This window comes from Panicum hallii, chromosome 3 (genome assembly GCF_002211085.1).
Source record: "Panicum hallii strain FIL2 chromosome 3, PHallii_v3.1, whole genome shotgun sequence".
NCBI lineage: Eukaryota > Viridiplantae > Streptophyta > Magnoliopsida > Poales > Poaceae > Panicum > Panicum hallii.
The window spans coordinates 17834672-17860352 of record NC_038044.1 but is presented as its reverse complement, the minus strand read 5'-3'; the positions used below and the strand labels follow the sequence as shown (position 1 = coordinate 17860352).

The following is a 25681-nucleotide window of genomic DNA, read 5'->3' as shown; positions in this document are numbered from 1 at the left end:
AACCCCTGTACTATACCAATGGATCCACGTCTGCAGCTGACCAAGGAAACTGCAGGAGCACCTGTTGATCCATCCAGATACAGAAGCATAATTGGCAGTCTGAGGTATCTTGTAAACACTCGGCCTGATATTGCTTTTGCTGTGGGGATGGTGAGCCGATTCATGGAAGCACCGCGTGATGAGCACTGGCAGGCAGTGAAACAAATTCTCAGGTACCTAGCAGGGACGGCTGGTCATGGCTGTGTGTATGGAGCAGGTGCAGGACGGCTTCAGAGCCTGGTTGAAACTGGTTTCAGTGACAGTGACCATGCTGGTGATAGGAATGATCGCAAGAGCACCACGGGGATAGTATTCTTCCTGGGAGGAAACTTGATCACTTGGGATTCTCAAAAGCAAAAGGTGGTGGCATTGTCTTCATGTGAGGCGGAGTATATTGCAGCAGCAGCAGCAGCTTGTCAAGGTGTGTGGTTGAGCAGACTCTTGGCTGAACTAGTGGGTGATGGCACTGCAGAAAAGTTCAAGCTATTCGTTGACAACCAATCTGCAATCGAGCTTAGTAAGAATCCGGTGCATCACGACCGCAGCAAACACATTGAGGGTGTGTTTGGTTTAGCTGCTCGCTGTGACAAAGCTGCTGTGAACTTTTTGCTGTATAAAAGCTGCTGTGAGCTGATAGCTGTGAAAAAGCTGAAAGTCGTTTGGTTCACCCTGCTTTGAGAAAGCTACTGTAATAGCTGTGAAACCCTGATATACTATATTTATAATCAAAATAATCGCAGTACATAGATTGTTCGGTTTATATGACTTGTCAGTGACTAATTTAAAGTTCAAATAAAATAACTAAAACATGAGACATACCTCTATGCTACTTATTGACTAACCAAACCATCAGCTATCATCTCACGGATACTGTTCATGGTAACCTCGTTATGCCCCTCTACCTCGTCACCTTGTTGTGCTGCTGCTGCTGCTGTTTCATGTGCCGCTCGAGGCATGTACTCCTCATTTGCATCACATCTATCAAACTCTTTATCGCTCAAATGGCTATCACGAATGAAATTGTGCAATGCAATACAAGCTATGATGATTTTTGCTTGTTTTCGAGTTGAGAAACGTGGCATAGCTTTTAATATACGCCATTTTTGCTTTAGAACTCCAAATGATCGCTCAATTACATTACGAAGGGACGAGTGCAAGTAGTTGAAAATCTCGTACTTTCCTTGCGGTGGACGACCACGACGATGATGAAATTCCGGTAGATGGTACGTGCTCCCCTTGAACGGAGCAAGATATCCAATTTTGTTGGGATAGCCAGAGTCCACAAGATAATACTTATCTGTAAAAAAAAAAATTAGTTGCATATAGAAAGTGTTATGTACAGAAGAAAATTTTCTCATATTTGTACCTTTTGGTGGGACTGGAAAGGAATCAAAATTTGACAATGCATGATTAAGGATTCTTGTGTCATGTGCTGAACCCGGCCATCTGGCAACCGCAAATGTGAATCTCATATCAAAGTCACATATTGCAAGTATATTCTGTGATGTATATCCATGTCGACATGTGTGGTTAACAACCTCATCATTGGGAACTACGACCTGGACATGAGAACCATCTATAGCACCAATAGCACCTTTGAAATGAGGCCAAAAACGATCATCTCTGAGCTTTTCATGTTCCGTGCTAAATGTTGGATCCCTAGGTTTGATGTTTTCTTTCCCCAACTTACACAAACATTTGAGAACCTCACTGAACTTCATATGAACGGTCCATGTTAATCGTACAAACCTGTTCTCAGCCTGTGAAAATGATTGGGGACCTCCAACAATCCATAGAAACATTGCCAATGACTCTACTGATGTAACATTATGAGTGGATTTCAGATCATACCCAGAGACCAATAAATCATGAAGTGCCATAAAAATATCAGGACTCATCCGAAACATCTTATAAAAATATCTTGGGCGGTTGAAGCACCTCATAACCCATTGATATCCACTTTCTGGAGCATCTTTATCTCTGTATTCACCTTTGTGCAAATATCGCTCATGGTACAGACTGCCCAAATTTCCAAGAACTGCAGCATGATGTGATAGTTCAGATAGTTGAGATACAAGTAGTAGAGACTGCTGCTCTTTTTTTGCTAAATCTTCCATGCTTTCATCCATCTAAACAGAAATTGAAAAACACATAAGAGACATATATTGTTTCACATGATAGTGATGGTTTAAAGAAAACAGTAGTTCAAAGCAAATAGTGGTACAAAACATAATGGTTCAAATCAACTAATGGTTCAAAGCAAAGAATAGCTGATAACATAATTATTATAAGAAAATAATAGTTCAGATGCCTTCACGCAGCCTTCTTCATCTCCTTCTCATGCTCTCTCTCAATAAAGTCATATCTGCCTTCTTTCGTGTCAAGTAAGAAAAGGATGTGCCTAAATTCCGGCTTCATGATCAACAACGCAGCTGTGTGCATCATAGCAGTTTTTTCCTGCACACCACACTCCTTGACCAACTTCATAGCATCTGGAAGAGAAGGGACATTGCTGGATGGCTGAACTGATGATGCTTCAACACTTGATCCAATCTTGTCAGCTACACTATCAATTTTCAGGCACGTGTTCTTATACATTCTGAAGAAAGGACTTTTCTCCTCCTTGTCTTCAGCTGCTCCGCATGTTTGTTTGCGCTTCTTCCCGGGTGCTTTTGGTTTCTTCAAAGCTGAAAGCTTGATTGCAGAACTGTCATCCCCTTTCTGTGCAACCTCTAACACATCGTCACTTGAGGATTCACCAGAGGAAATATCTCCCGGACAGAATGCAGTAGCTCCAGTGACATGCACCTTATCAAACAAGAAATGCAAATCATCAAGGTATTTTGGACCACGTTTCCGGAATCTCACATGATTGTACTTCACACCTCTCTCACTGTTGTTGCATCTCTGAAAAAAATGCAAGATTCAGTCAAACATATTATATTAGGAGTGCATTTTGTATTAAATTGAAATAACATCGTATCTTACCTCAAGGTGTTCATTCCACCATATGTCCGAGCAGTCAACCATTTGATTTGCCTCATTCCATCCAAGACCAGTCGCAGCATTCTTCAATTCCATTAACTGTGTGTAATCTTTTTTCAAATTGTCCAATTTATTCTTCAATTGTGTCTTTACTAATTTCACCCCACACCTTGCCAAAAACTTGTCCTCCATATGAGTCTAAAGGCATGAATAATCAATGTGAGTAATAGATAATTTGAAAGGTCTGTCTCATGTGTTTATACTGATCCAGTTGTCAGACATCGTTACTCTGGTACATTTCGTGATCCTTCCAAATGAGTCTAAAGGCATGAATAATCAATGTGAAGAAATACTCTAGGGTCTCGGTCAAATCAAAATTACTTCAGTTCACTTTATATATAAGTATGCAACCTCAGATGTGTCTACTGACTGGTCTGGCTCTAATTTTTACCGCTCCTACTTTTTTTTAAGCAAATGCGCAGAAAATGTTGTGGGGATGGATAAGCATTGATGACCGCAAGTCAGCCTAGTGTGTGGACATCTTTTCCGATTAAGAATTTATTTTCCTTTGGTTTCTATAGTTTTTATTTAGATCGAAGGTTCAATCTTTACCAGCCTGTAATTTCAATTTGGTACTTTAAACTGTAGGAGATGTCTCTGCTAGTATCCACTAACAAATAGAATGGTTTATATTGCTACCACAAGTGTCGATTTTAATAGTTCTTGTAAAACTGCTTTAATAGTCTGTTGCAAATTAGTTGAAAGATATATCACTAGGTAGATTTATTTGTCTTTTGTGTGGTACTAACATGTAATTGGAAGTAAAAACTTTCACAAACTGGTGCCTGTGGGGATATTCTACCCAAGCTTAACTACAAATGTGCTAAAGCTAGTGCTAATCATTGCAAACGTGCTGCTTTCCCATAGCATCATGTACTCAATCATTCAGTAAGTTGCTTACCGGGGGCAGGGCAGCGCGGGGGCCGGGAACGCGCCGGGGGGGGGGGGGAGGGGCGGCGCCGGGGGGAAGCCGGGGGGGCCGCGCCGGGGGGCCGCGCGGGGGAGAGGGCGGCGCCTGGGGCGGGGCCGCGCCGTGGGGAGGGCGGCGCTGGGCGGGGCAGCGCAGGGGGGAGGGCGGCGCCGGGGGGGAGGGGCGGAGGGGCAGCGCCGGGGGGAGCGGGGGGGCCGCGCCGGGGGGCCGCGTGGGGGAGAGGGCGGCGCCTGGGGCAGGGCCAAGCCGTGGGGAGGGCGGCGCCGGGGGCGGGGCAGCGCGGGGGGGAGGGCGGCGGCGGGGGCGGGGCAGCGCGGGGGGAAGGGCAGCACCAGGGCAGTGGCGGCGTCGGGGTGGAGAAGGGGAAGAACGAAGGGATAACGAAAAAGAAACGAATCGGTACCTGTGTAACGAGTGGCAGTGGGTAATTTTATCGACTTTGGATCGCCCCCAACGCAGCAGAAGTAGCTCCCCGTCTGCTTCGCGATTTGCACTTGGGGAAGCAGGTTGCGTTGGCAAAAGTAGCGACGCAAGGACGTCGTTTGGTTCGGCTTCTACTTTTTCACAGCAGAAGCAGGCTGCAAAAGCAGAACCAAACATACCCTGACACTCGTTTCCACTATGTTCGTGAGTGCGTTGAGGAAGATCGTCTGGAAATAGATCACGTTGGAACAAAAGGTCAGCTGGCGGATATTCGACAAAGGCTTTATGCAAGGTCAAGTTCGTCGAGCTACGCCAGCGTCTGGGCACGGCTCAGGTAGTACTAGATTAGGGGGAGATATGTTAGTTAATCTAGCTACTTACCGTTGCATAAACTGCATGTAGATTGAGTCATAGGTTGTTATCGGGTCATGGGTGGCCAGAGGCGTGCTTGTTCACAGCGTGGCCCGAGTCATTCGCGTTCTTGTTTGAGCGCCACGGCGTGCAGGGCGGCACGTAGCGCACGCGCTGGAAAAACGGCGCGTCGCGCACCTTGCGCATCGTGGCGTGGAGTCCGGGCATCCAATGCCCATGTATGCATGTTCCCTTTCATATAAATGCATAACGAAAAACCGAGAAAGCTGCTACATTCTGCAGCTGGACCAAAACTACTCTCTCCACCTCGCGTGTGTTCGTGTTCATCGTGTGTTCATCTCGTCGCCGTGCAGTTCGTCATCCAGAGTGCGACCCCAACACGGTCCCAGTCCCTTCTACTGCTCCTCAGCAAGGGACCGGCGGCTATGGGCAAGTTATCGGCCAAGAAATAGCTAAAGCAGGAGCCAAAATGATCGCGCAGGTGGTGGGGAATTCCCTCTTTTCTGGCAGTACCACAGCTTCTACCACACTGTCTGGGGCTGGGGATACCCTTCTTTCCGTGATGACCGATCCTCCTGTGGGCGCTGTCGTTCAAGCTATAAATTGAGGAGCTGCAGCCTGATCTGACGCCCTCTTCTCGTTATGCTGGTCCTCAAAGGAATTGGTCGTCCTCCAGTCTTTCTGCTTATGATTTATTTACAGTTTTTCTGGTCATGGTGGTTTATAGAGTCTCAGCTTTGTTTTTTGTTGCGAGATTTTCTCAGCGAAGTATAGGACTGTTGTGGAAATTTTGAAAATGATTATTACCTAGCAGTGAGCTATAATTTAGAGCCACAAGTACCCGTGATTTTCCAGTCCCTAAAAAAGATGAACCCTTCCTCATATACATTACTAAGGAACAGTAACTTCCTTTTATACATGAAATTTGATTAGATTTTTTTATGTATACCCTTTAATTATTTTAGACAAAAGCACGAAATGTTATAGTCTATCCAACAAAATTATCTCTTGAGAGAAGCAATTGATGCTTCCATGATATGAAACTTATCTTCTTCTAAGTCGCTCAATGTCAATAGTATTTGTCATCTCTTACCACCTTTTATTGGAGAGGGGATTTTCATGGTTGGGAAGATGCATGGTCATGGCGGTGCAATGAGGAACCACGCACCGGTGGCATCAGCACTACGGGCAATAGAGTGGTAGGATAGCAGCGTAGATGGAGTCATTGTCGGGGCAACAGAAACGGAGTGGTTAGCAGGGCGACAAGATCATGTGGGTGCAAATTTGATTTTCTTCGTAGATCCACTAGAGATGACTTGAGGTTTGCAATATAACGGGGGTGGTGATGGTTGGGGTGGGGTGGGGTCAGTGGCGGAGGGCCCGGTATTGCTGGGTATTGCTCGGGCAATACCTCGGCCCAGCCCAATTTAAAAAAAACTAACCCTATCCAACTCCCCAGTCCCCACCGTGACTCCCTGCTCCAGTGCTCCCGAGTCCCGACCTCGCAGGCTCGCACGCCGCCGCCGGCGCTGTCTACAAGGCGACAGATCAAGGAGCGGCGGAGGCGCGGAGCAACGCCGCCGGCGGAGGCCGGGCCTACGACACCGCCGGTGCCCGGTGGCACGCCCGCGCCCGTGGACCTCAAGGACCCGGAGCAGAGGCGGCGGTGGCTGCAGCAGGAGCTGCGGTCCCCGGTCCACGCGGCCTCGTCTGCGGGACTATGGCGGCGGAGGGCCCGCTGCCGCACCGGCAGAACCTGTCGCTGGAGGAGCTGGTGAGCGAGGTGGGGCTCTCGCACGACCGGCGGCTGCGCGTGCCGCTGCCCAAGGCCAGGAGTGTCCGCGCCTTCGCCTGCAAGTCCGGCTCCAGACCGCCTCCGCACATCGGCGCTGCTCCGGATCCCCCCGCCTCCAGCTCCAGCCTCCAGTGGCTCCAGCCCGCCTCGGCGCCTCGCACGCTGGCGCTGCTCCGCCTCCCCACGCCAGCCTGCCTCCAGCGGCTCCAGCCCGATGCCCGGCTGCCGTCCTGCCGCATCCCGACCCGACGCCCAGCCGCCCTCCTGCCGCATCCCAGCGCCCCAGCCGCCGTCCGCCCGCATCCCGGTGCCCCGGCCGCCGTCCTTGCCATCTTGTCGAGTGCCAGCACCCCGCCGCCATCCTGCCTCCGTTCTTCTTCTTCCGAGACGCCCAGAGCCCCTGACCATGGTTGGAAATAGCAAGGGCAAGAAAAAAAATTAACCAAAACGGTATATTTTTACTCATTGTCCGGTGTCTAGGCTCTAGCAATGTCTAGTAATTTATAGGTATATCTTGAAGTCTTGAACATCCGGATGACCAGTGGCCATATTTAATTTCAGGAATCTATAGATATTTTACTTGTGGATAGAGTAGCACTCATGCTAGTGGAGTTCATCTTCATCATGAACCTGAAGTAGAAGTGGAAGCAGAAAACATTGCTCATCCGGATGTTCAAGATGACAACGGTGAAGTGGAAGAAGATGCACATGTTCAAGAGGATATTGAGGAAGAAAATGCACATGTTCAAGAAAACAATAGTGAAGAAATTAATGGTCAAGAAGTGGAAGTTATAACTGAGTTCAACCCGGACCACATTAATTCTGATCCGGGTTTTCGTATTCCAATTGATCGCTTTGTTTCTAATATTAGAGATGAAGTTAGGAGGGCTTTCATAGTTAAAGGTCTGACTCAACCAATTGGTCATAATTTTCCCAAATCAAATGATAAAAGGAGCTTTCAAAAATATTGGTTTAGGCAACATAGTTGGTTGGAATATAGTTTGGAGAAGAATAGGGCTTATTGCTTCTATTGCTACTTTTTTAAACATGATCGAATGGATGATAAGTTTTGTTATGATGCATTCACAAAACTTGGCTTCTCACAGTGGAGGAACGCTTCCTTGGCATTTTCCAAACATGTTTGTGGGCCTAGTAGCATACACAATGTTGCAACAATAGCATTTCATGATTTTGATAACCAAAGGTCAAGTCTAAGACATAAGGTTTCAAGTTATAGTAGAGATGCATTGGTTAAACATGAGACTCGACTGGAAGCTTCCTTAACTATTGTAAGTTATCTAGCATTGTAAGGTGAGCCATTTCGGGAACATATGATGAGTCTGCTACTTCTTTGAATAAGGAAATTTTTTTTTAGAATTTCTTGATTGGTACAAACAAAGTAATGAGGGGGTCAGACGAGCTTTTGATGAGTTGTGTCCGAAAAATACTAAAATAACTTCTGGAATAATTCAAAAAGAACTTGCAAACTGTTATGCAGAAGCAGTCACAAAGGCAATAAAGGAAGAAATGGGGGACTGTCTATTCTCTATTCTTGTTGATGAATCCCGTGATATATCGGTTAAGGAACAAATGGCTATAGTTGTGAGATTTGTCAACAAAAAAGGAGAAGTAATAGAAAGATTTTTGGGTATCAAGCATGTCAAGGACACAACATCAGAATCATTGAAGAAAGCATTGGTTGAGATGTTAAGTGATCATGGATTAGTTGTTGCAAGGCTTCGAGGGCAGGGGTATGATGGTGCTTCTAATATGAGAGGAGAGTTTAATGGTCTTCAGAAATTGATTCATGATGAGAACCCATTTGCTTTCTATATACATTGCTTTGCTCATCAGTTGCAATTGGTAGTTATTGCTGTCTAAAAATGTTGCTCATCTCTTGAGGATTTCTTCAACTACGTGACATTGATTGTGAGTAGCACTAGTGTTTCTTGCAAAAGGAAGGATTTACTGCTTCATAAGCATCGCTTAACTCTCTTGTCTAAGTTGGAGAGCGGAGAAATTTCATCAGGAAGAGGTAAACAACAAGAAACATCATTGGCAAGACACGGAGATACAAGATGGGGATCTCATTACAAGACTTTACTTCGTATTGAGTCTATGTGGGATTCAGTAATTGAAGTTTTAGAAATTGTGCATCAGGATGAGCACAATCCATCGGGTGCAGGAGGTTTGGTGGAAAAAATGGAGTGTTTCAGCTTTGTATTTAACATGAAGATGATGATGCAAATTTTCCGCATCACAAATGAGCTCTCTCTTCTCTTGTAAAGGAAGGATCAAAATGTTGTTCAAACTATGTCTTTGGTTGTTGATGTGAGAACACGTTTGCTTAATTTGAGAAGTGAAGGTTGGGAGCCATTGTTTGAAGAAACTAAAGTATTTTGCCTTACAAATGATATCCCAATACCAAATATGAGTGATGCTTTACCACGATATGGTCGGTCAAGGAAAGGTGGGAGAAACAATATCACTCAAGAGTATTATTATCGTGTTGATACCTTCTATGCTGGTATAGATTCTATTACCACTGAGTTGGATCATCGTTTTAATGAGCTATCCTCAGAGTTGCTTGTATGTTTTTCTTGTCTTGACCCAAGAAATTCATTCTCTAAGTTTGATGTGGATAAGCTTACTCAGATTACGAATATCTATTATGAAGACTTTTCTTTTGATGACTGTAAGACTATAAAAGATCAACTAAAAACTTTCATTATTCATGTGCGAAGAGTTGAAGAGTTCAAAGCTTGTTATGATCTTACGAGCCTATCAAAGACAATGGTTCATTTAGAGAGACATATTGTGTTTCCATTGGTGTATCGGCTTATTGAGTTGGCATTGTTATTACCAGTGGCGACCGCAACAGTTGAAAGAGCCTTCTCGGCTATGAAGATTATTAAGACAGAATTGCGCAATAAGATGATCGATGGTTGGCTAAATGACTTGATGTTGTGCTACATCGAAAGAGAAATATACAAAGGACTTGATCTTCAACAAATAAAAAAGGCATTTCAAAATAAGAAAAATAGGCAAATGCAATTGCCTAGGTCTCCTAGACCTAGGCGCAACTAGAGATATACTTTATTCCTCTTTTTAAACATTCTTCACTTAAATATATCATTATTAACTCATTTTTATCTTTTTTGCAGATTTTTAATTGCTATATTGTAATTGATATTTGGCTATTAATTTATCATGATCACGTCATCACGATGACCTCTTGATAAGGTATTTTTTCACTCTCATTTTAGTCTCATTTTACATTTGCTTGTTGTAAAAAACGTTTAAATTGCGGCATGCATTTTCTTAGCTCGTTGTCTTGGCAATACCTTGATTTTGTCGCGTCTTCCGCCACTGGGTGGGGTGGGGGGTGAGTGAAACAAGATGCTGCGGTGAGAAAAGATAGAGAAAGGTTAATGTTGTTAATCCTTGATTCCCTTGTTTGATCCATTGTTAGGGCATAATCATGGTATGGATCGGACTAGCCTTAGTTTTCCTCATCGGGAAGTCTAGCAAGAACCCCTGTATTGGATGTACTCTTCTTTTTGTTCTCTATCACCAAATTTAGAATCGAAGTTGGCTGTGTTATCTTTATGTAATTTCTTCATTCTTATTAGCTACCATAATACAGGGATATATTTCGTTCAACTCTGATATTTCCAACCTAATCTCAAAAGGACCCATTAGTTGTGCTAACCGATAGCATTAGATGCAATGAACTTGTGGGAACATGGTTGTGCAAGGGGGACGCTAATTTACGGTCGATCATAAGGAGTATGATCGATCTCAGACATGCGTGAAAGAAACTCCACAAGCGTGCTCCATTCCGTTCCTTTTATACCATGCGCTTGCACAACATAGCCCTCTAACTTGCTCGTAGAAACATCTCGATCTCCCACACAATAAACCCAAAAAAATTGTACACCAAATTTCAAGAAAAATTAGAAACAAATCTTTCTGATAAAATCTGCAACAAAGATTGGGAAAAATGTTCCCGGACACAAAATTAAGCAAAAGATTTACAAGAAAAATTATGGACGAAAATTTTAAAATAAAACGTTGTAGGAAAAAAGTTTGCCAGAAAAATGAGAATAAAATTATATGAAAAAATTTGGAAGATCAGAAACAAAGTTTTGAAAGAAAAATGATGAACAAAAAATTGGGAAAAAAGTTGGCGCAAAACTTTTTTTGGAAGAAACACTATAAAAAAAGGATTTTTAGGACCGGGTAAAAAATATATTTATAGGAGAGGTGCGGTATTTACCCCTACTTCTCGCAGATAGAAATGCTATTTTTAAGGACGAGTAATGCGTCCGTCCTTGAAAATGATTTCTAAGGGCCGGTCATGCCATGACCCGCCCCTACAAATCAATTTTTAAAAAATAAAAAAATTTAAAAAAATTAAAAGACAACAAAAGAAAAAAGAAAAAAAATATTACACCCAACCAGCCCACCACAAGCCCATGTACTATTGAGGTACAATTTTTTGATAAAATATACACACTTGCATCATCTGGGGTTCAAACCGCATAACTCAAGCCTCGCGTATACCTTCCTCTCCACCACGCTACACAGTCATTTGTGACTCTATAGGGTATGCTATTTTTTATATTAACTCTAAAATTGATTTGTAGGGGCGGGTGACGCCATCACCCATCCATAGAAATATATTTGTAGGGGCAGGTGATGCCACTGCTCATTCCTAAAAATATTTTTCTACTTTATTCTGAAAGTTTATTTAAATCTTTACGTATAGCAAAATAAATAAAAAAAGTGAAACTTCTACACTATGATTATTATGAACTGTAGATATAAAAAATATTTCAAATATATTTCAATGTATATAAAGTTAAGATTGTGGAAACTTAAGTCGCATGAGATACTGTATACTCATAGCTATTAGATAATTTATAATAATTTTTTGGACTATCAAATAACTTTAAATAAAAAAATTATCAACTGCAAAATTGCAGGTCTTATCAATCTCTATAATTTTCAGTATAAAATTTGACTTCATCCGAGATTATATTAAAAAGTTATAAAACTTTTGTAAGAGTATTTGTAACAGCGGGTGGCGCCATCCAGCCGCACTTAAAAATACATTTCCAAACACGGATTAAAAGTACATTTTCAGAGACGGGATCAATCGGTAACCTGCTCTAGAGGCGGGTCAAACCTGCCCCTAGCACGTTGCTGCGTATCATTTTGTAGCAGTGAAAACTAAAAAAAATAAGAAAAGGAAAACATATGGCGCTGCGGGCGGCGCCGCCACCGGGCAGCCTGCCGCCGCTCCCGCGGGGAAGCACGCCGCGGCCACCCCCACCGTCGCTCCCGCGAGGGAGCTCACCGTGCCTGACGGCCCTCCCTCCGCGCTCCAGCCGGCCCCGCCGCGAGGGCCTCCCGCGGGCCCCATCTTCCGCTGTTCCGCCGGGACCCGTTCCGCCGCCGCCTGCCGCGCTCCCCCTCTCTCCATGCTCTCGTGTACGTGGAGCCGCTGTTGCCCGTTGTGGCGCTGTTGCTCGGGGTTCGGAAAGCAGCCGACATCGCGCCGAGAGAGAAAGCAGAGAGGAGCAAAGAAAATGGGTGAAAGTGATAAGGTTGTTTTCCTTGCAGCGGGGCCCACCATATGCTGGGAGAAAAGGAAGGACGCCGGTGGAATGGACCTTGAGCGAGGGAAGTTGCGGTCGAACGTAAAGCAAGTTTTAGCGGTTGTGCAATAGGGAAGTAAAAGTCAAGTCAACTAGTAGTACATAAAAGTGCAATGCGTATGTTCTGTAAATTACGTCTGGTATGCATTTAGACTCTTCGACCATCTTGTTTATACTAATTTATGGTTAAGAACGTTTTGCTTTAGTTTGCAGTTACTGCGGGGCACGTCGTTCTAGCATGCAAGCCACAGCAGCCCTGCCTACATAAACTGCAGGCTACTTGCCCACATGCACTGTTTCAGTTTGATCTGGTCATTAACATCTATCATCAATGTGCCAATGTCAACTCATCAGCTCGGACAATCGTGCAGCAAATATTTTCTTTAACAACGTCAAGCATGCAGCAGAGCCAGCCGATGTGTGGTACGCGGCTGGCACCAACCTAGCTAGCAACAAATATCCTATTTTTAATTTAATCAATCACCTTATTGAACCGTCAAAAGAATAACGGCAGCTTAATTTGTTTCAGTGTCCAACAGTTGGTTGTACTTGTAAAGAAAGTTGCATTATTTCTGTCTTATATATGTAATGGAGTGATATCATGGAAGAACATGGCCAAAACGTAGTGTTTGTTTACTTGGTCTTTCCATTATTCGTCGCCGGTCACGACATAACCTTTGCTTGAGCCTAGCCATCTACGTCAGCATTTTTGGCCGATCAGCTGAGCTATATGCTGCTGCATATGTATGGCGATTGGCGGCAAGTGTGGTGCGCCTATATAAACAGCACGCGCCGATTGGTCTTGGACGGAATAGCCACGCTTCCCCAGCAGCTTCTACCACTTACTTGTTCGTGAAGCAGAGGGAGCGGAGAAAATGGAAATAAAAATAAAAATGGATAAGACGGCGATCATCGTGTCCGCCATTGTCGGGTCTCTGGGGCTGTTGAGTGCGATCATGGGATTCGCGGCAGAGGGGGCAAGCATTACTGATCTGCCTATGCATTCATGATAGATCTTGTCGAGCTGTGATCTAGCTTCTTGTATGCGTGGCGTGACTGAACATGTTGCATGTGTGCGCATACACGAACATGCTGCATCAACCTGCAGAGCCCCTCGGCCGCGCTGGGGATCTGCGCCTTCGTCTTCCTGCTGATGGGGCAGATCATCGTCTCCGCGGTCGGCGGCTGCTGCGGCAGCTGCAAGTCCCGTGAGATTCCTTCCGAGACCAAGCGCGTCGTCGGCATTGTTTGCGCAGTGACCTCGTGGTGAGGGACCGAGCGATAATCTACCGCTGCTGCTGCTGATGATTCAGATATACCCTGTGAATTGTGATGAACGGATTGACAAGATGAGCAAGCGCGTGTTGCGTTGATGCAGGATAGCGACGGTGGCCGCGTGCGTGATGTTCGAGCAAAACGCGGGGCTCAACTTGAGGGGCTACTACATGGCCGGCATCTACGCCGGCGGGGGCGTGCTTGCCCTCGCCGCCACGGCACTCGCCATCGCCTCGTTCATCCTGATGCGGGCTCAGCCGGCGGACGGCGCCGCACCCAAAACGCCAGGGGAGCAGCCGGCGCCGCCCGGGATCGCAATGGGCCAGCCACAGTTCCCTCCGGCAGCGGCTGCAGGCGCGCAAAACATGCAGCCCCCTCCTCAAGGCCGGGCGCAGGTGTAGCTCCGACTCCGATCGCGCAGCATCTCACGTTGTCATATACAGTACTGATACTGAGAGATGCCTAGACAATCATATGCATGGTTTTCAGTTGAAACGGACTAATAACCCCTCTATTTGGTTGTTTTTTACACGTATCTATCCGCGCACGGATGGTTCTGTCCACTATTTTATTTTCCAAAAGAATATTCTTCTGTACTGTTCGGAGAATGAATTAGTTGATTTTTCTTCTGCTTTTTTTTTTTGGTCAAGTTCTGCTTCATACCTTCAGTTTTCATTTGAGTCATGTTTGCAAACTGCGGTATGTGTACGATGAACTCGTGACACTACGGGACCTACATCAAAGACTCAAATAATGTACTTCGAAGTAGCATCTCCTGAGTATTTTGTTTGACCCCTTCTTCATACCACCTCCCACTCTTGCCTCTCTTCCTAGAACCGCAGCTACGTGCTCCACTCACCACGTTCAATTAGATTTTCTTTCAACTGAGTTGGAGTTTACTAGAATTAAGTTGAACTGTTGACATTAAAATGATTATTTTTTCTCCTTTTTCTTGTGAAACATAGTACAAATGTAGAAGCTTACGTACATGCACCCACACTCACCAGTAATTTGATAGTAAGTCAACGAATTTTTTATTTCTCTTCAATTCGGGGTGAAAATTTCAGGAATTCAGCTGAATGTTTTTTTTACCAAATCAAATGTTACATAATTTGAGTTGAAAGTTATTTTTATTCAAATAGTTAACTAATATGAATGCGTTACATATTTTTTTTATCTTTTCTTTTGTGTTATGTTGGACCGCTCCCATCGGAAAAGAAAGCAAGGAAAGTGTATGGATAGAGCCACAAAGAAGGGTAGAAGAGGAAGGAGACAACCAATCCACTCACATGAGCAATATTAGGTGGTCTGCTCGGTCGGGTTTTATAGTTTAACCTCAAATAGACTCTCCTTAATTTCGAGCATCTCCTTCATACGAGAGTTTGCACATAAGAGTAGTAAATGTTTGCAAACTATTTAGATAAGTAAAAATGGAATCTATACGATCAAGACATCTTCACCAGTGCGAATGGGTCTAGGACCAGTTGGTCACCAGAAGTCTCAGTAGCACTAGGAGGCTACTACCTCCGTATAAAGTTCCAGGTTCGAACCTCTTCGTAAGCGGATTTCAGGGGGATTTTCTAGAAATTTTCCTAGACCGCTGTAGCCTCCACATGTGCTGGAAACTGGTGTCCAAGACCATCACTTCAAGGCAGGCATGTGAGTGTGAGTGTAGGGGTAGGATTTAGCTTGCACATAGGTGTATGAGTGTGGTGTTCGGTGTGTGTGCGGTGTGTGTAAGTTCAGATACTACAAATTGTACTCGCTTACGAGACTATATCAAAGAAAAAGACATCTTCGTCAGTGAAGTATAAGTGAAGATGCCATAATGATGTACACAATATTCTCGATACACCAAAAAATTTGTACATATTTTATAAAATTTCGTTGTTAAAAAAGGACAAAAAATAGAGGAACTGTAATAATTTCAAAAGGCGGTCCATTTAAATAATCACATGTGAAAATGCTATTTCCACCGGTGGTTCCCTGATAATTAACTTTGAAAATCATTCCATTACAGAAGGCTTCTACCAACTTCTTAGGTGACTGGCAATATGAGCTGCTTGTGGAAAAGGTAGGAAAGTGCATGGAAAAATCATTTTTTAACAATAAAGCCAGGTCAATGAGTACAAGATCATATGAGCTGCAAATTGGGTATATTCGCTTAATATGGGTGGACCGGTAGAGATTTAGAAATAGTTTCTTTAGTGGCTATTTGTAAAAGATGCTAATCAAACAAGGACAAACTCTTGATAAGTATCGGTCACATATGTCATGTGATTGTTTTATTTCATAATTAAAAGAAGATGACCTGATCATGAGTAAAATATGTTAGAGGTCCTTCAACTTATCCGTGGTGTCATCTAGATCCCTAAACTCTTAAAATATAAATTAACTCCCTAAACTTATCTAGATCCCTAAAATTTTAAAATATAAGTTTAACTCCCTAAACTTGTTAAGCATACCACTGAAGGTTCAAATATAAAACACCCTAATTAGCATAAATTTTTGGTTATGTTACACAATAACAAAGCACATTAACACGTAATGCAGATGATATTAACAATAAATTAAACACTTAGTTGAGTATGGACTATCTCAAGCTGCAGACTAGAGTCATGTACGTAATTACTTGCTGAATAATGTGATTTGGATCTCATATAACACACTTAGCAGGTTTAGGGATCTAGATGTGCACTTTAGGAGTTTAGAAACCTAGATGATACTACAATATAAATTTGAGGACCGTTTGTGTATTTTACTCCTTGATCAACTTATTATGCACTATGTTCACCCTAATGAGATCCAGATATTTATACAGACCACATAGAGTGCCCTTTACCTTGTGCCTACTTTCATCTATCCTAGTTGTCGTCCGAACGTTGCCAGCTGAGCAGAGTTTTCAGTTTGATCTGGTCATCGCCATCTGTCATCATTCTGAAAGAATTGTGGCACAAGAAGGGGGTTGAATTGGGTCTTTTTTAAATTCTATCAAGTCCTTAACCTACAACTAGTGTTGCCCAGTCTATAAATTTTGAACCTATCAACTAGAGCATATTAAGATAAGCAACCTAGGTAGGTAAACACTCTAACATGCTCATAATTTCTAGAAAAGATCACACTAACAAGTATATATCCTAGTCAAGAAAGCAAACTAGAATGTGAGAAACCTACTCAAACAAACAAGCAAGCAAGCAACGTTTGCAATAAGTAAATCAAAGTAAATGCTTAAATGTAAGAGAGAGACACGAGACAACCGGATTTTTTCCCGTGGTATCGAGGAATTGACGCTCCCCCATAATCCATGTTGGAGCACCCACTAAGGGTTACCCTCTCTTGCATCACCAAGAAGTAAGTGCTCACTAAGAATGCTCCTTCTCCGTCTCCGGAGCGGCGAGCTTCAAACTGCGCACAATTTCTTCTTTTGGGGGCTCCCCACAAACTTAAGAGCTCACCAAGAGCCTCCGGATCACCAAGACCATCTAGATACCGTCGAACACCAAGAGTAATAAGCTTCTAAGCCTCCACTTGACCTACACTAAGCTAGCTCTAAGTTCAAGCACACTTGCTACTCAACAAGGAATGTTTTTCTTTGATTTGGGATCAACTCTCAAGCTCAAACTCTTCTTCTCATGGCTTCGAGTGTTTCTCTTCAGCTCTGAAGTGGCCTCATGGCTTCAAGTGTTTCTCTTCAGCTCTGGAGTGGCTTCAGATATTCAGGGTGTCAAATGCAGCTCAAGTGACATGGGGAAGGGGTATATATAGGCTAGAGATCAAGCCATAGCCGTTAGCTGTCCTTTCCCCGAAAAGTACAAAGCATCGGTTAAACCGGTCGCCTGTGTCGGTTTAACTGGTCACGCTGAGCTCACATAGTAGCCGTTGGACTTCTGGTAGCCTTCTGCAGCTGACGTAGTTGCACCAACGGTTGAACTGACAGGGCGTCGGTTTAACCGGTGCTGAAGGAACTTCCACCCCAAGGCTTTTGCCACTCAATCATAGGTACCGCATAACACCAACACTAATGCATCGACGCATTAAAATTGAGTGTGGGTTTAACCGGTCCTTTAAGGGTTTGTTGGGTTAGGCTACTGCACCTTAAAAAGAGTTACTGAGTAATAGCAGTACCAATGCACCGACGCCTCTGATCCTAGCGTCGGTTTAACCAGTGCTATAGGGTTTTCTTCACTTGTTCTTTCAAAGCACAGACCAATGCACTGACCCGTTATGTTTGTGGGGTGTCGGTTTAACCCGTCAAATGTTACTTTCTACCATTTGTGGAATGGGCTTGGAATTGAGTTTTTCTTCAAGTTTCTTCTTCTTTCAATTGTTGCTCTGACTTCTTTGAGTTGTCTAGTACTGATCTTGAGCAAGTGTGCATAATTTCTAGGCCAACTTTCACTAGGTCAAGCTACTAACTTAAGAGCCCCCTTAATAGTACGCTCAACGACTAAAAACTATAAAACCCAAACTACATCAAGTGTCCTTCATCTCCTTGTGACACTTGATACTAGAAAGGTCCTTAATCTTCATGTCCGAGTCCTTGACACGTATTTCAATGCAAATTAAGGGGTCTCCTTTCATATTCCATGTGTGACAGAACTATTTCATGTTGCCTTCAAAACACATGTTAGTCACATACAGTTGTCATTGATCACCGAAACTAACCATGTGCATCTATTGGCCTAGATGCGCTTCAATCCCCTTCTTTTTAGTGATTGATGACAACACAAGGTAGACATGCAAGAAAGATAGAGACAACGAACTCGTGCATTACTAGCAGGAAAGCACATGTAGGGACATGTCAACACAAGATCCACGCTTTCTTCTCTATACTGATTCTTTTGCATTTTTACTTTTGCCTTTCTGATCTATGCACATGTTTACTGCTCTTGGCTCACGAGCTAAACGAGCCAGCTCGTGAGCTGAGCCGACCCGAGCCGAGCTGGCTTTTATGCTCGTTTCATTAACGAGCCGAGCCGAGCTACTTGTTTAGATAACGAGCTGAGCCGAGCCGAGTCGAACCAGCTCAATATCCATCCTACCGGCGGTGATGGCCTGCTCCGTCTACTTAAATCCAATACCCTCCAAACCGATGGTGATAGCCTTTTTGAACCGGTGGTGATGGTACGCTGGAGCAGTGAAGTGTTTACCTACGAGTCTGCCGTGAGATTTTAAAAATATATAAATTATTCATACAAAATAAAATGAAGAAAGCTTTTTATATAAAAGTTGTAACTCTCAACGAGATATATAACTTTGCAACTGAGAAGTTTATAGGTTGAGACTAGAAATGCGAGACCAATCCACTGCCAATCTCCGTAAGATCTTACTCAACTGTCATCTCAGAGAAAAACAAGAAAGTACCATATCCATATGCAAGTACACTAGACGGATTCATGGTTGCCGTTGACGCGCTGGCAGCACATGGAAACTGATTTTGCTGGTAAAAGAAATACGCATGATTACATTCATCATGTCATCAGCTCCCCGAAAGAACCAATCATTCAAAGAACTACCAAGAACATGGCCAGAACATAATGACTGTTTTCTTTAGTATTATTACCATTTGTGGCGACCTAACATTATTGGGCCGATGGACCTACATTATACGTTAAGAAATGCTCCTGAGCTGAGCTCTGTGCAGGGTCGCAAGTCTACAGCAGCATCTATATAAAACACACATAGATTGATCTGACTAGTTCTGTTTCAGTGTTTCTGCCGCAAGAAGGGAGGGGGAGAAGAATGGAAATAAAAATAAAAATGACAAGACGACGACCATCGTCTCTTCGGTGGTCGGGTCTCTAGGTTTGTTGGCTGCCATCTTGGGATATATTCTCGGCAGAGGGGGCGAACTCTACTGTAAGAATTACTGATCCACCTAGCTAATTAATTTGTAATTATGCATACTCATTGCATTATTGCATGATTCTAGGCAGAGAATCATTTGCTTCCTCTTGTGTGCATGATCGACCTCTGTTGAGCTGCGATAAATATATCTCGGTGTGCTGTCCGTGTGTATATACGTGTGTTATTACGAGTGCATCTACCTGCATGCAGTACCCCTCGCCTGGGCTAGGGGATCTGCGCCGACATCTTCCTGCTGGCAGCTAGCCCAGGTCACCGTCTCGGCGGTCAGCGGCTGTGGTTGCTGCAAGTCCCGCGCCATTCCGTCCGAGACCAAGCGGGTCGTCGGCATCGTCTGCGCCGTAGCTAGGCTCGTGGTGAGTGGCCATTCCCAGCTGATCGCCACGAACTATATATGAAGTAGTCAAGTAGCTAACTTAGTCGTGACCAAACGTACGTTTGCGTGGGTGGATGCAGGATATATAGCGGCGGTGGTCGCGTTCGTGCTGTTCGTGGATGGCGCGGCGGTGAACGCCAGGGCTACTATGTCAAGGGCGGCGTCTACGCCGGCGCGGGCATGCTTGCCCTCGCCACCGCGGCGCTCGGCATCACCTCCTTTGCCATGCTTCGTAGTCACCCAGCAGACGCGGCGCCGGGCGCCAGATGTGCCCGACAAACCGGTTCTGGTTTCCAGCAGCCGGTCCACGGGATCCCAGTACAACTGGGCCATCCACAAGTCCCACAGCCGAATTGCCCGCGGTACTACTCCACGGCCGAGTCTCTGCAACCTGCTGATAACCACAGGCAAGATCAGCCCCCTCCTACTGATGCCCTCTCCTCCTGCTCAAGCCAATGGATCCCACGCGCCGATCCAGCAGTCCTCTCCTGAAGGGGGCACGGCCGAGCCGCCGCGACGCCGGGGTTCCGATGGGGCAACCGCAGTTCCGGCCAGCACAAGCACACGTCCAACCGCAGGCACCGAATCACACGCTGCAGTACCCTGTTAAGGCGCCTCAGGAAGTAGGTGTGGGGATTCCCGTTCCCGTCGTCCCTCTTCCTGCGTGTCCTCCGCTAGGGAACGGACTATCAACAGTCCCTCCTGCTGCGCCTTAACAGGGCACGCTGCTAAAAAATAAGCTTTCGTCCATTCAGTTACCGGTTAACTTTGGTCTGCTCCGGAGCTATTTTATTACCGGATCCAAATTTGAAAGTCCCGGAACTATTTTAATACCGGACCAAGACATCGGCTGGTACTAAATGTCGCATTTTAGTACCGGCTGGTGTTTTGACCCGGTATTAAAATGGCGCGGGCATTTAGTACCGGTTGATGACACCACCCGGTACTTAGTCTGGTACTAAATGGTCCTCTACGTGTTACTTCATAAGAAAAGCATCTCCCACCTAGTCGCATGTGATGCATAGGTGGGATGGTAAGGAAGCTACGTGTGAGGTCGGAGATCGTGGGTTTGAATCCTCGCGCACGCGTATTTATATGTGAAAAATTCGCGTGACTTATGATGTTGCGCGTGGTGCAGTCCTCCTAGGGGTTCGTAGTGTTACCAGCTGGTACTCATTTAGATCCGACCAGCCTGTATCGGGTGGAGGGTTCCCGCCCGGTATTAGTGCTAGGATTCCTAGCAGTGGCAACGGACTGCCAACGGTTATTCGCAACGATTAGCTAGGGCAACGATTAGATTGGCTGGGAGGGCAGCGGAGCATGCCCTCTTTTCTAACAATTAACCGCTACTCCGACCACAACAGCTGGAGATATCCTTCTATCCATGGTGACGGATCCTACCGGAGCTGATGTTGGAGCTAAGGATTGTGGGGATTCTGCTGTCTATGTAACTTGATGATTTTCCATGTTATGTTGGTATAGTCCATGAATTGGCTGGTCATCCTTCAGTGTTCAATCGAAGTAATCGCTGGGCGTGAAGTCAAAGCCCTTGTAACGTCAAGCTGTGTATTTTGGTTGTGTTCGTAACATGATGTATCTACCTGTGTATCTTTATATGGAGTATATTATTGGATAATGTTTTGTGACCCAATGCTTTTGGTTCATGTTTTCCAAAGAAGAATTCAAGTTGCATAATGTAGCTTGCAGCACCCCGTGGCCAGCCAACATCATTGATCATGCCGAAAATTGGGCATCTATTATCTTAATACAATATTATTAAAAGAAGTCACCAAGTTCGCTGAGAGAATTTTAAAATTTCCATATTAATCTAAAAGAGAGAAGGATTTGCACCGTTGAATTTTATAAAGATCTAACCGTCTTAAAAAACTCAAGAGTGAATGTTGAATATGATTAATAGATATACAATTTTAAAATTAAATTTTCACCGAAAGGGTCTAGAAATTCTCACGTTAATCTAAAAAAGAGAAGAATTTGCACCGTTAGATTTTATGAAGATCTAACGATTAAAAAGACTCGAAAGTCCATGTTGAATACTATTAGTAAATATACATTTCAGAATTAAATTAAACAAAAGCAAAAAAAACTTGCATTATTGTGTGCCTCTATCTATTATCATAATTGTCCATAGATAGATGAATTACGGACTACCAAGTATGAGTCATTACTAACTTTGGAGTCCACCTAAATATAGAATAGTCCATCTCCAACTACTGCTACCATCGGTTGCAAATAAATTCTCCTTCATAAATAAATATGCAACAATGTATAATCACATTCGTTCAAAACTCATGTACATGTACAGCATGAAACAACCACGAGCCTGAGGAAGGAGATAGGGATACGCTGAACTTTTAGGATAAGTCAGCCTCTCAAGTGCCGTCTACCACCTTTGGGACAAGGCAACCTCTCAAGTGCCGTCTACCACTAGCTCGGCCATGAGCTTGATGATAAGTGAGCTATACACACGCACATGGACACGTGAATACGATTGATATATAATTTATCTTGAAACTAAAATAATAAAATTTTGGATTTTTATAATAATCTAATGGTTTTGGTTAATTAAATTTTTTGGTAAATATAGTTAATATGTATTTAATTTGAAATTAAATCAATAAAAAAATTGTACTATTCTAGATGAATTTGGGATGAAATAAAAAAGGTTCATGCAAGTAACAAATAAATAAATAAATACAAAGAAAATAATGAAAAATGGCATTTTAGTTTCCCTTGATACTTGGAAGCAAATTAATTAAACAAAGAGCAAATCACCTAAATTTTTCATGCTATTGCCACTAAGGATGATAATGGGTCGGATGCGGTGCTGGTGGAGTAAAGACTCGCTCCGGGCATAAAAACCGAACCCGAAGACCGAACCCGAGAAAACCCAAAATCGAAACCGAAAATCCCGAATCCCGAACAACATTTTCGGGTACCAAATGCGAAATCCCGAATTAATTTCAGATATTTCGGGTTCTAACCCGCGGTACCCGTAATACCCGAACACCGTAGGCCTGCCTCTCTGCCTCAGGCCTGCCGAAAGGCCCAGTAGAGGAGCAACGGTCAAGCGCCGGCCTCTGCCTCAGCCTAACTCGCGACTCGCGAGTTGCGACCTCAACCCTACGCTTGCGCCGCCCCAACCCGCCACGCCGCCGCCGCCCCAAGCCCCCAACCCGCGCAGGCGCAGCGCGCAGCCACGGAGGTGCCGCCCTAACCCGCCACGCCGCAGCTGCCCCAAGCCCCCAACCCGCGCAGGCGCAGGAGCGGAGGCGCCGCCCCAACCCGCCACGCCGCCGCCCCACCCTGCGCTGCCAAGGCGCCAACCCGCCACCCCATCCCACCCCAGCGGCAAGCACCACGGAGGCGCCACCGCGCCACCCCACCCTACGCCGCCACCCCATCCCACCCTAGTGGCAAGCACTACGGAGGCACCGCCTCACCCTGCACAGATTCACAGTCAACGGGCAAGGGACGACCGCCGACCAGGGTCCAGGACCAGGCAAGCATCTTCTTCCCTATTCTCTTCTCTTTCTCATGCTTGCTCATTGTAGTTGTAGCCGCTAGCTACTGTAAATTTGATATGGATTGTCCTGTTCATTTTTGTCATCTAGATGTCAGACCTAGAACCTGGTCAGCATAGAGATATGGAGGTTGAGTCAGTGGCAGTAGGTACTCAGGCATCGCAAGTTGAGTCAATGGCAGTAGTAACTCACACATCGCAGTCACAGGATAGAGATGGGGATGGAAGGAAGCCGATGGCATCAAGATCAGAGATGTGGCAGCACTTTGTTAAGATTACATATGATAAGGGTATTGTTAGAAGTGCTAGGTGTAAATATTGCAGTCGTACCATGAAGGCAGACTCAAAGGCAAATGGTACATCTTCTTTGAAGAGACATTTCAATGTTTGCAAGCGCAATCCACATAAGTTTAACAAAGATCCAGCGCAAGCTATTCTACAAACAACTCAAGGTGAAGTTATTGGCACTTGGAGATTTGATCAAGATGAACTTAGGGCTGCATTTGCTGAGATGGTCGTAGAAGATGAGCAGCCATTTTGCTTTGGTAAGAAACCAGGATTGAGAAAGTTTATGGCCAAAGCATGCCCACGTTTCCAGCTTCCATCTAGAAGAACATGTACTAGAGATACAGTGCGATATTACTTCCAAGAGAAAGCCAAGGTGAAGAAATTCTTCAAAGATTCTTGTCAAAGGGTTTGCTTAACAACAGATTGCTGGACTTCTCAGCAGCAAGATGGCTACATGACTGTTACTGCTAGTTTTATTGATGATAATTGGAGAATGCATAAGAAAGTGATTGGTTTCTTCATGGTGAAGGGTCACAAAGGTGATGACATTGGTAAAAATGCGATCAGATGCATGACTGAATGGGGTTTAGAGAGAGTAATGACTATAACAGTTGACAATGCAAGTGCCAATGACACTGGTATTGGTTATTTGAGGAGGCAACTATGTAAAACAAATATTGCTAATGGCAAGTACTTGCACATGAGGTGTGCAGCACACATTATTAACCTCATCATGCAAGATGGCCTAAAAGAAGTGGACCTCTCTGTGAAGCGTGTTAGAGCTACTGTTAGATATATTAGAAATGGAGGTTCAAGAATAGTGAAATTTAAGGAACTTATAGAGGAAGAGAAGTTGACCAATAAGCCATTTCTGAAGCTTGATGTCCCAACAAGATGGAACTCCACTTATCTCATGCTTAAAGCTGCAATTGTTTATGAGAAAGTGTTCACTAGGTTAGTTGATGAAGATGTGAGTTATATTATTGACCTATCTGAAGCAAGGGATGGAATTGGTCATCCAGATGAAATTGATTGGCAAAATGTGAGGAAGATGGCTGATTTTCTAGAACATTTCTATGATCTTACTGTTCGTGTCTCTGCTACACTCAATATCACTTCACATACATTCTTTCATGAGATTGGAGAAGTGCATTTATTGATTCAATCTTGGCTGAATAGTACAGATGTTGTGCAATCAGCAATAGGCAGGAGAATGAAAGATAAATTTGACAAATATTGGGGACTTTGGCACACCAGCAATACGATTGTGAATGACAAGGGGAGGGTAAAGGGAAAGGAGAACCTAAATCTAATGATTTTTGTTGGTGGTTGTCTTGATTCAAGATACAAGTTATCTATATACACAAAGATAACTGTGGAAGAGATATTTGGTGAGAAAAGGGGACAGCTAGTTTGGGAAGCAATTAACACTTGTGTTCATGAGTTATTTGAAGAATACAAGAAAATGTATGGTCCAGCTGAGGACATATCTGATCTAAGTGATACGGTAGCATCAAAGGGAGGTAGAGGTGGCAAGCTGAAAGAAGTCATCGCTAAGAGGATGAAGCTAGACAATGCTTCAGGCAACAATACCAAGTCTGAACTTGACAAATATCTTGCTGAAGAAACTGAAGACACTGAAATGAAAATTGACCTTTTAGTGTGGTGGAAAGCATCTGAGCAGAGGTTTCCAATTTTATCTCGCTTGGTCCGCGATGTGCTTGCTATACCTATCTCATCGGTAGCTTCAGAATCGGCATTTAGCATAAGTGGACGCATTCTAGATGACTTCCGAAGCTCCCTTACTCCATTCATGCTTGAAGCACTAGTATGTACACAAGATTGGCTGAGAAGGTCAGTACCTGTTGACATTAAAGAAAATATCGAGGAATTAACCATGATGGAACAAGGTACAACAACAATCCTTCAATTAGTTGCTGCAATATTATTAAATTGGTCACTCCTTTTTATTCCACTATTGACATGACATTGGTTTGTTGGAGAATTAATTGAGGAATTTAGTGTAAAAGGAAAACCCAAACAACAAGCTTCCACTTCAAGGACACAT

The 25681-nt window shown here is 44.2% G+C and overlaps 3 protein-coding genes across 3 annotated transcripts; 2 read left to right on the top strand and 1 right to left on the bottom strand.

The window, feature by feature from the left end:
* Window positions 1-2352: 2352 nt before the first annotated feature.
* Window positions 2353-4996, bottom strand: LOC112885302. Its single transcript, XM_025950951.1, has 3 exons — window positions 4895-4996; window positions 3028-3222; window positions 2353-2946 (listed from the first exon to the last, which is right to left on the bottom strand). The coding sequence occupies exons 1-3, from the start codon at window positions 4994-4996 to the stop codon at window positions 2353-2355; spliced, it is 891 nt and encodes a 296-aa protein (XP_025806736.1).
* An 8147-nt stretch (window positions 4997-13143) lies between these two features.
* LOC112885301 lies at window positions 13144-13944 on the top strand. Its single transcript, XM_025950950.1, has 3 exons — window positions 13144-13256; window positions 13355-13534; window positions 13647-13944. The coding sequence occupies exons 1-3, from the start codon at window positions 13144-13146 to the stop codon at window positions 13942-13944; spliced, it is 591 nt and encodes a 196-aa protein (XP_025806735.1).
* Window positions 13945-23656: 9712 nt separating this feature from the next.
* On the top strand, window positions 23657-25293 carry LOC112885300 (zinc finger BED domain-containing protein RICESLEEPER 2-like). The gene is made up of 2 exons (XM_025950949.1): window positions 23657-25209; window positions 25275-25293. The coding sequence occupies exons 1-2, from the start codon at window positions 23657-23659 to the stop codon at window positions 25291-25293; spliced, it is 1572 nt and encodes a 523-aa protein (XP_025806734.1).
* Window positions 25294-25681: the final 388 nt, after the last annotated feature.

Coding starts and splice junctions, on each gene's coding strand:
- LOC112885302 (XM_025950951.1), bottom strand. CDS start 4,996: ATGCGCAAGGTGCGCGACGCGCCGTTTTTCCAGCGCGTGCGCTACGTG. Junction 3,223..4,894: donor CGAATGACTCGGGCCACGCT/GTGAACAAGCAC, acceptor TCATGCCTTTAG/ACTCATATGGAGGACAAGTT. Junction 2,947..3,027: donor GGTGGAATGAACACCTTGAG/GTAAGATACGAT, acceptor CATTTTTTTCAG/AGATGCAACAACAGTGAGAG.
- LOC112885301 (XM_025950950.1), top strand. CDS start 13,144: ATGGAAATAAAAATAAAAATGGATAAGACGGCGATCATCGTGTCCGCC. Junction 13,257..13,354: donor GCAGAGGGGGCAAGCATTAC/TGATCTGCCTAT, acceptor TGCGCATACACG/AACATGCTGCATCAACCTGC. Junction 13,535..13,646: donor GTTTGCGCAGTGACCTCGTG/GTGAGGGACCGA, acceptor GCGTTGATGCAG/GATAGCGACGGTGGCCGCGT.
- LOC112885300 (XM_025950949.1), top strand. CDS start 23,657: ATGAAGGCAGACTCAAAGGCAAATGGTACATCTTCTTTGAAGAGACAT.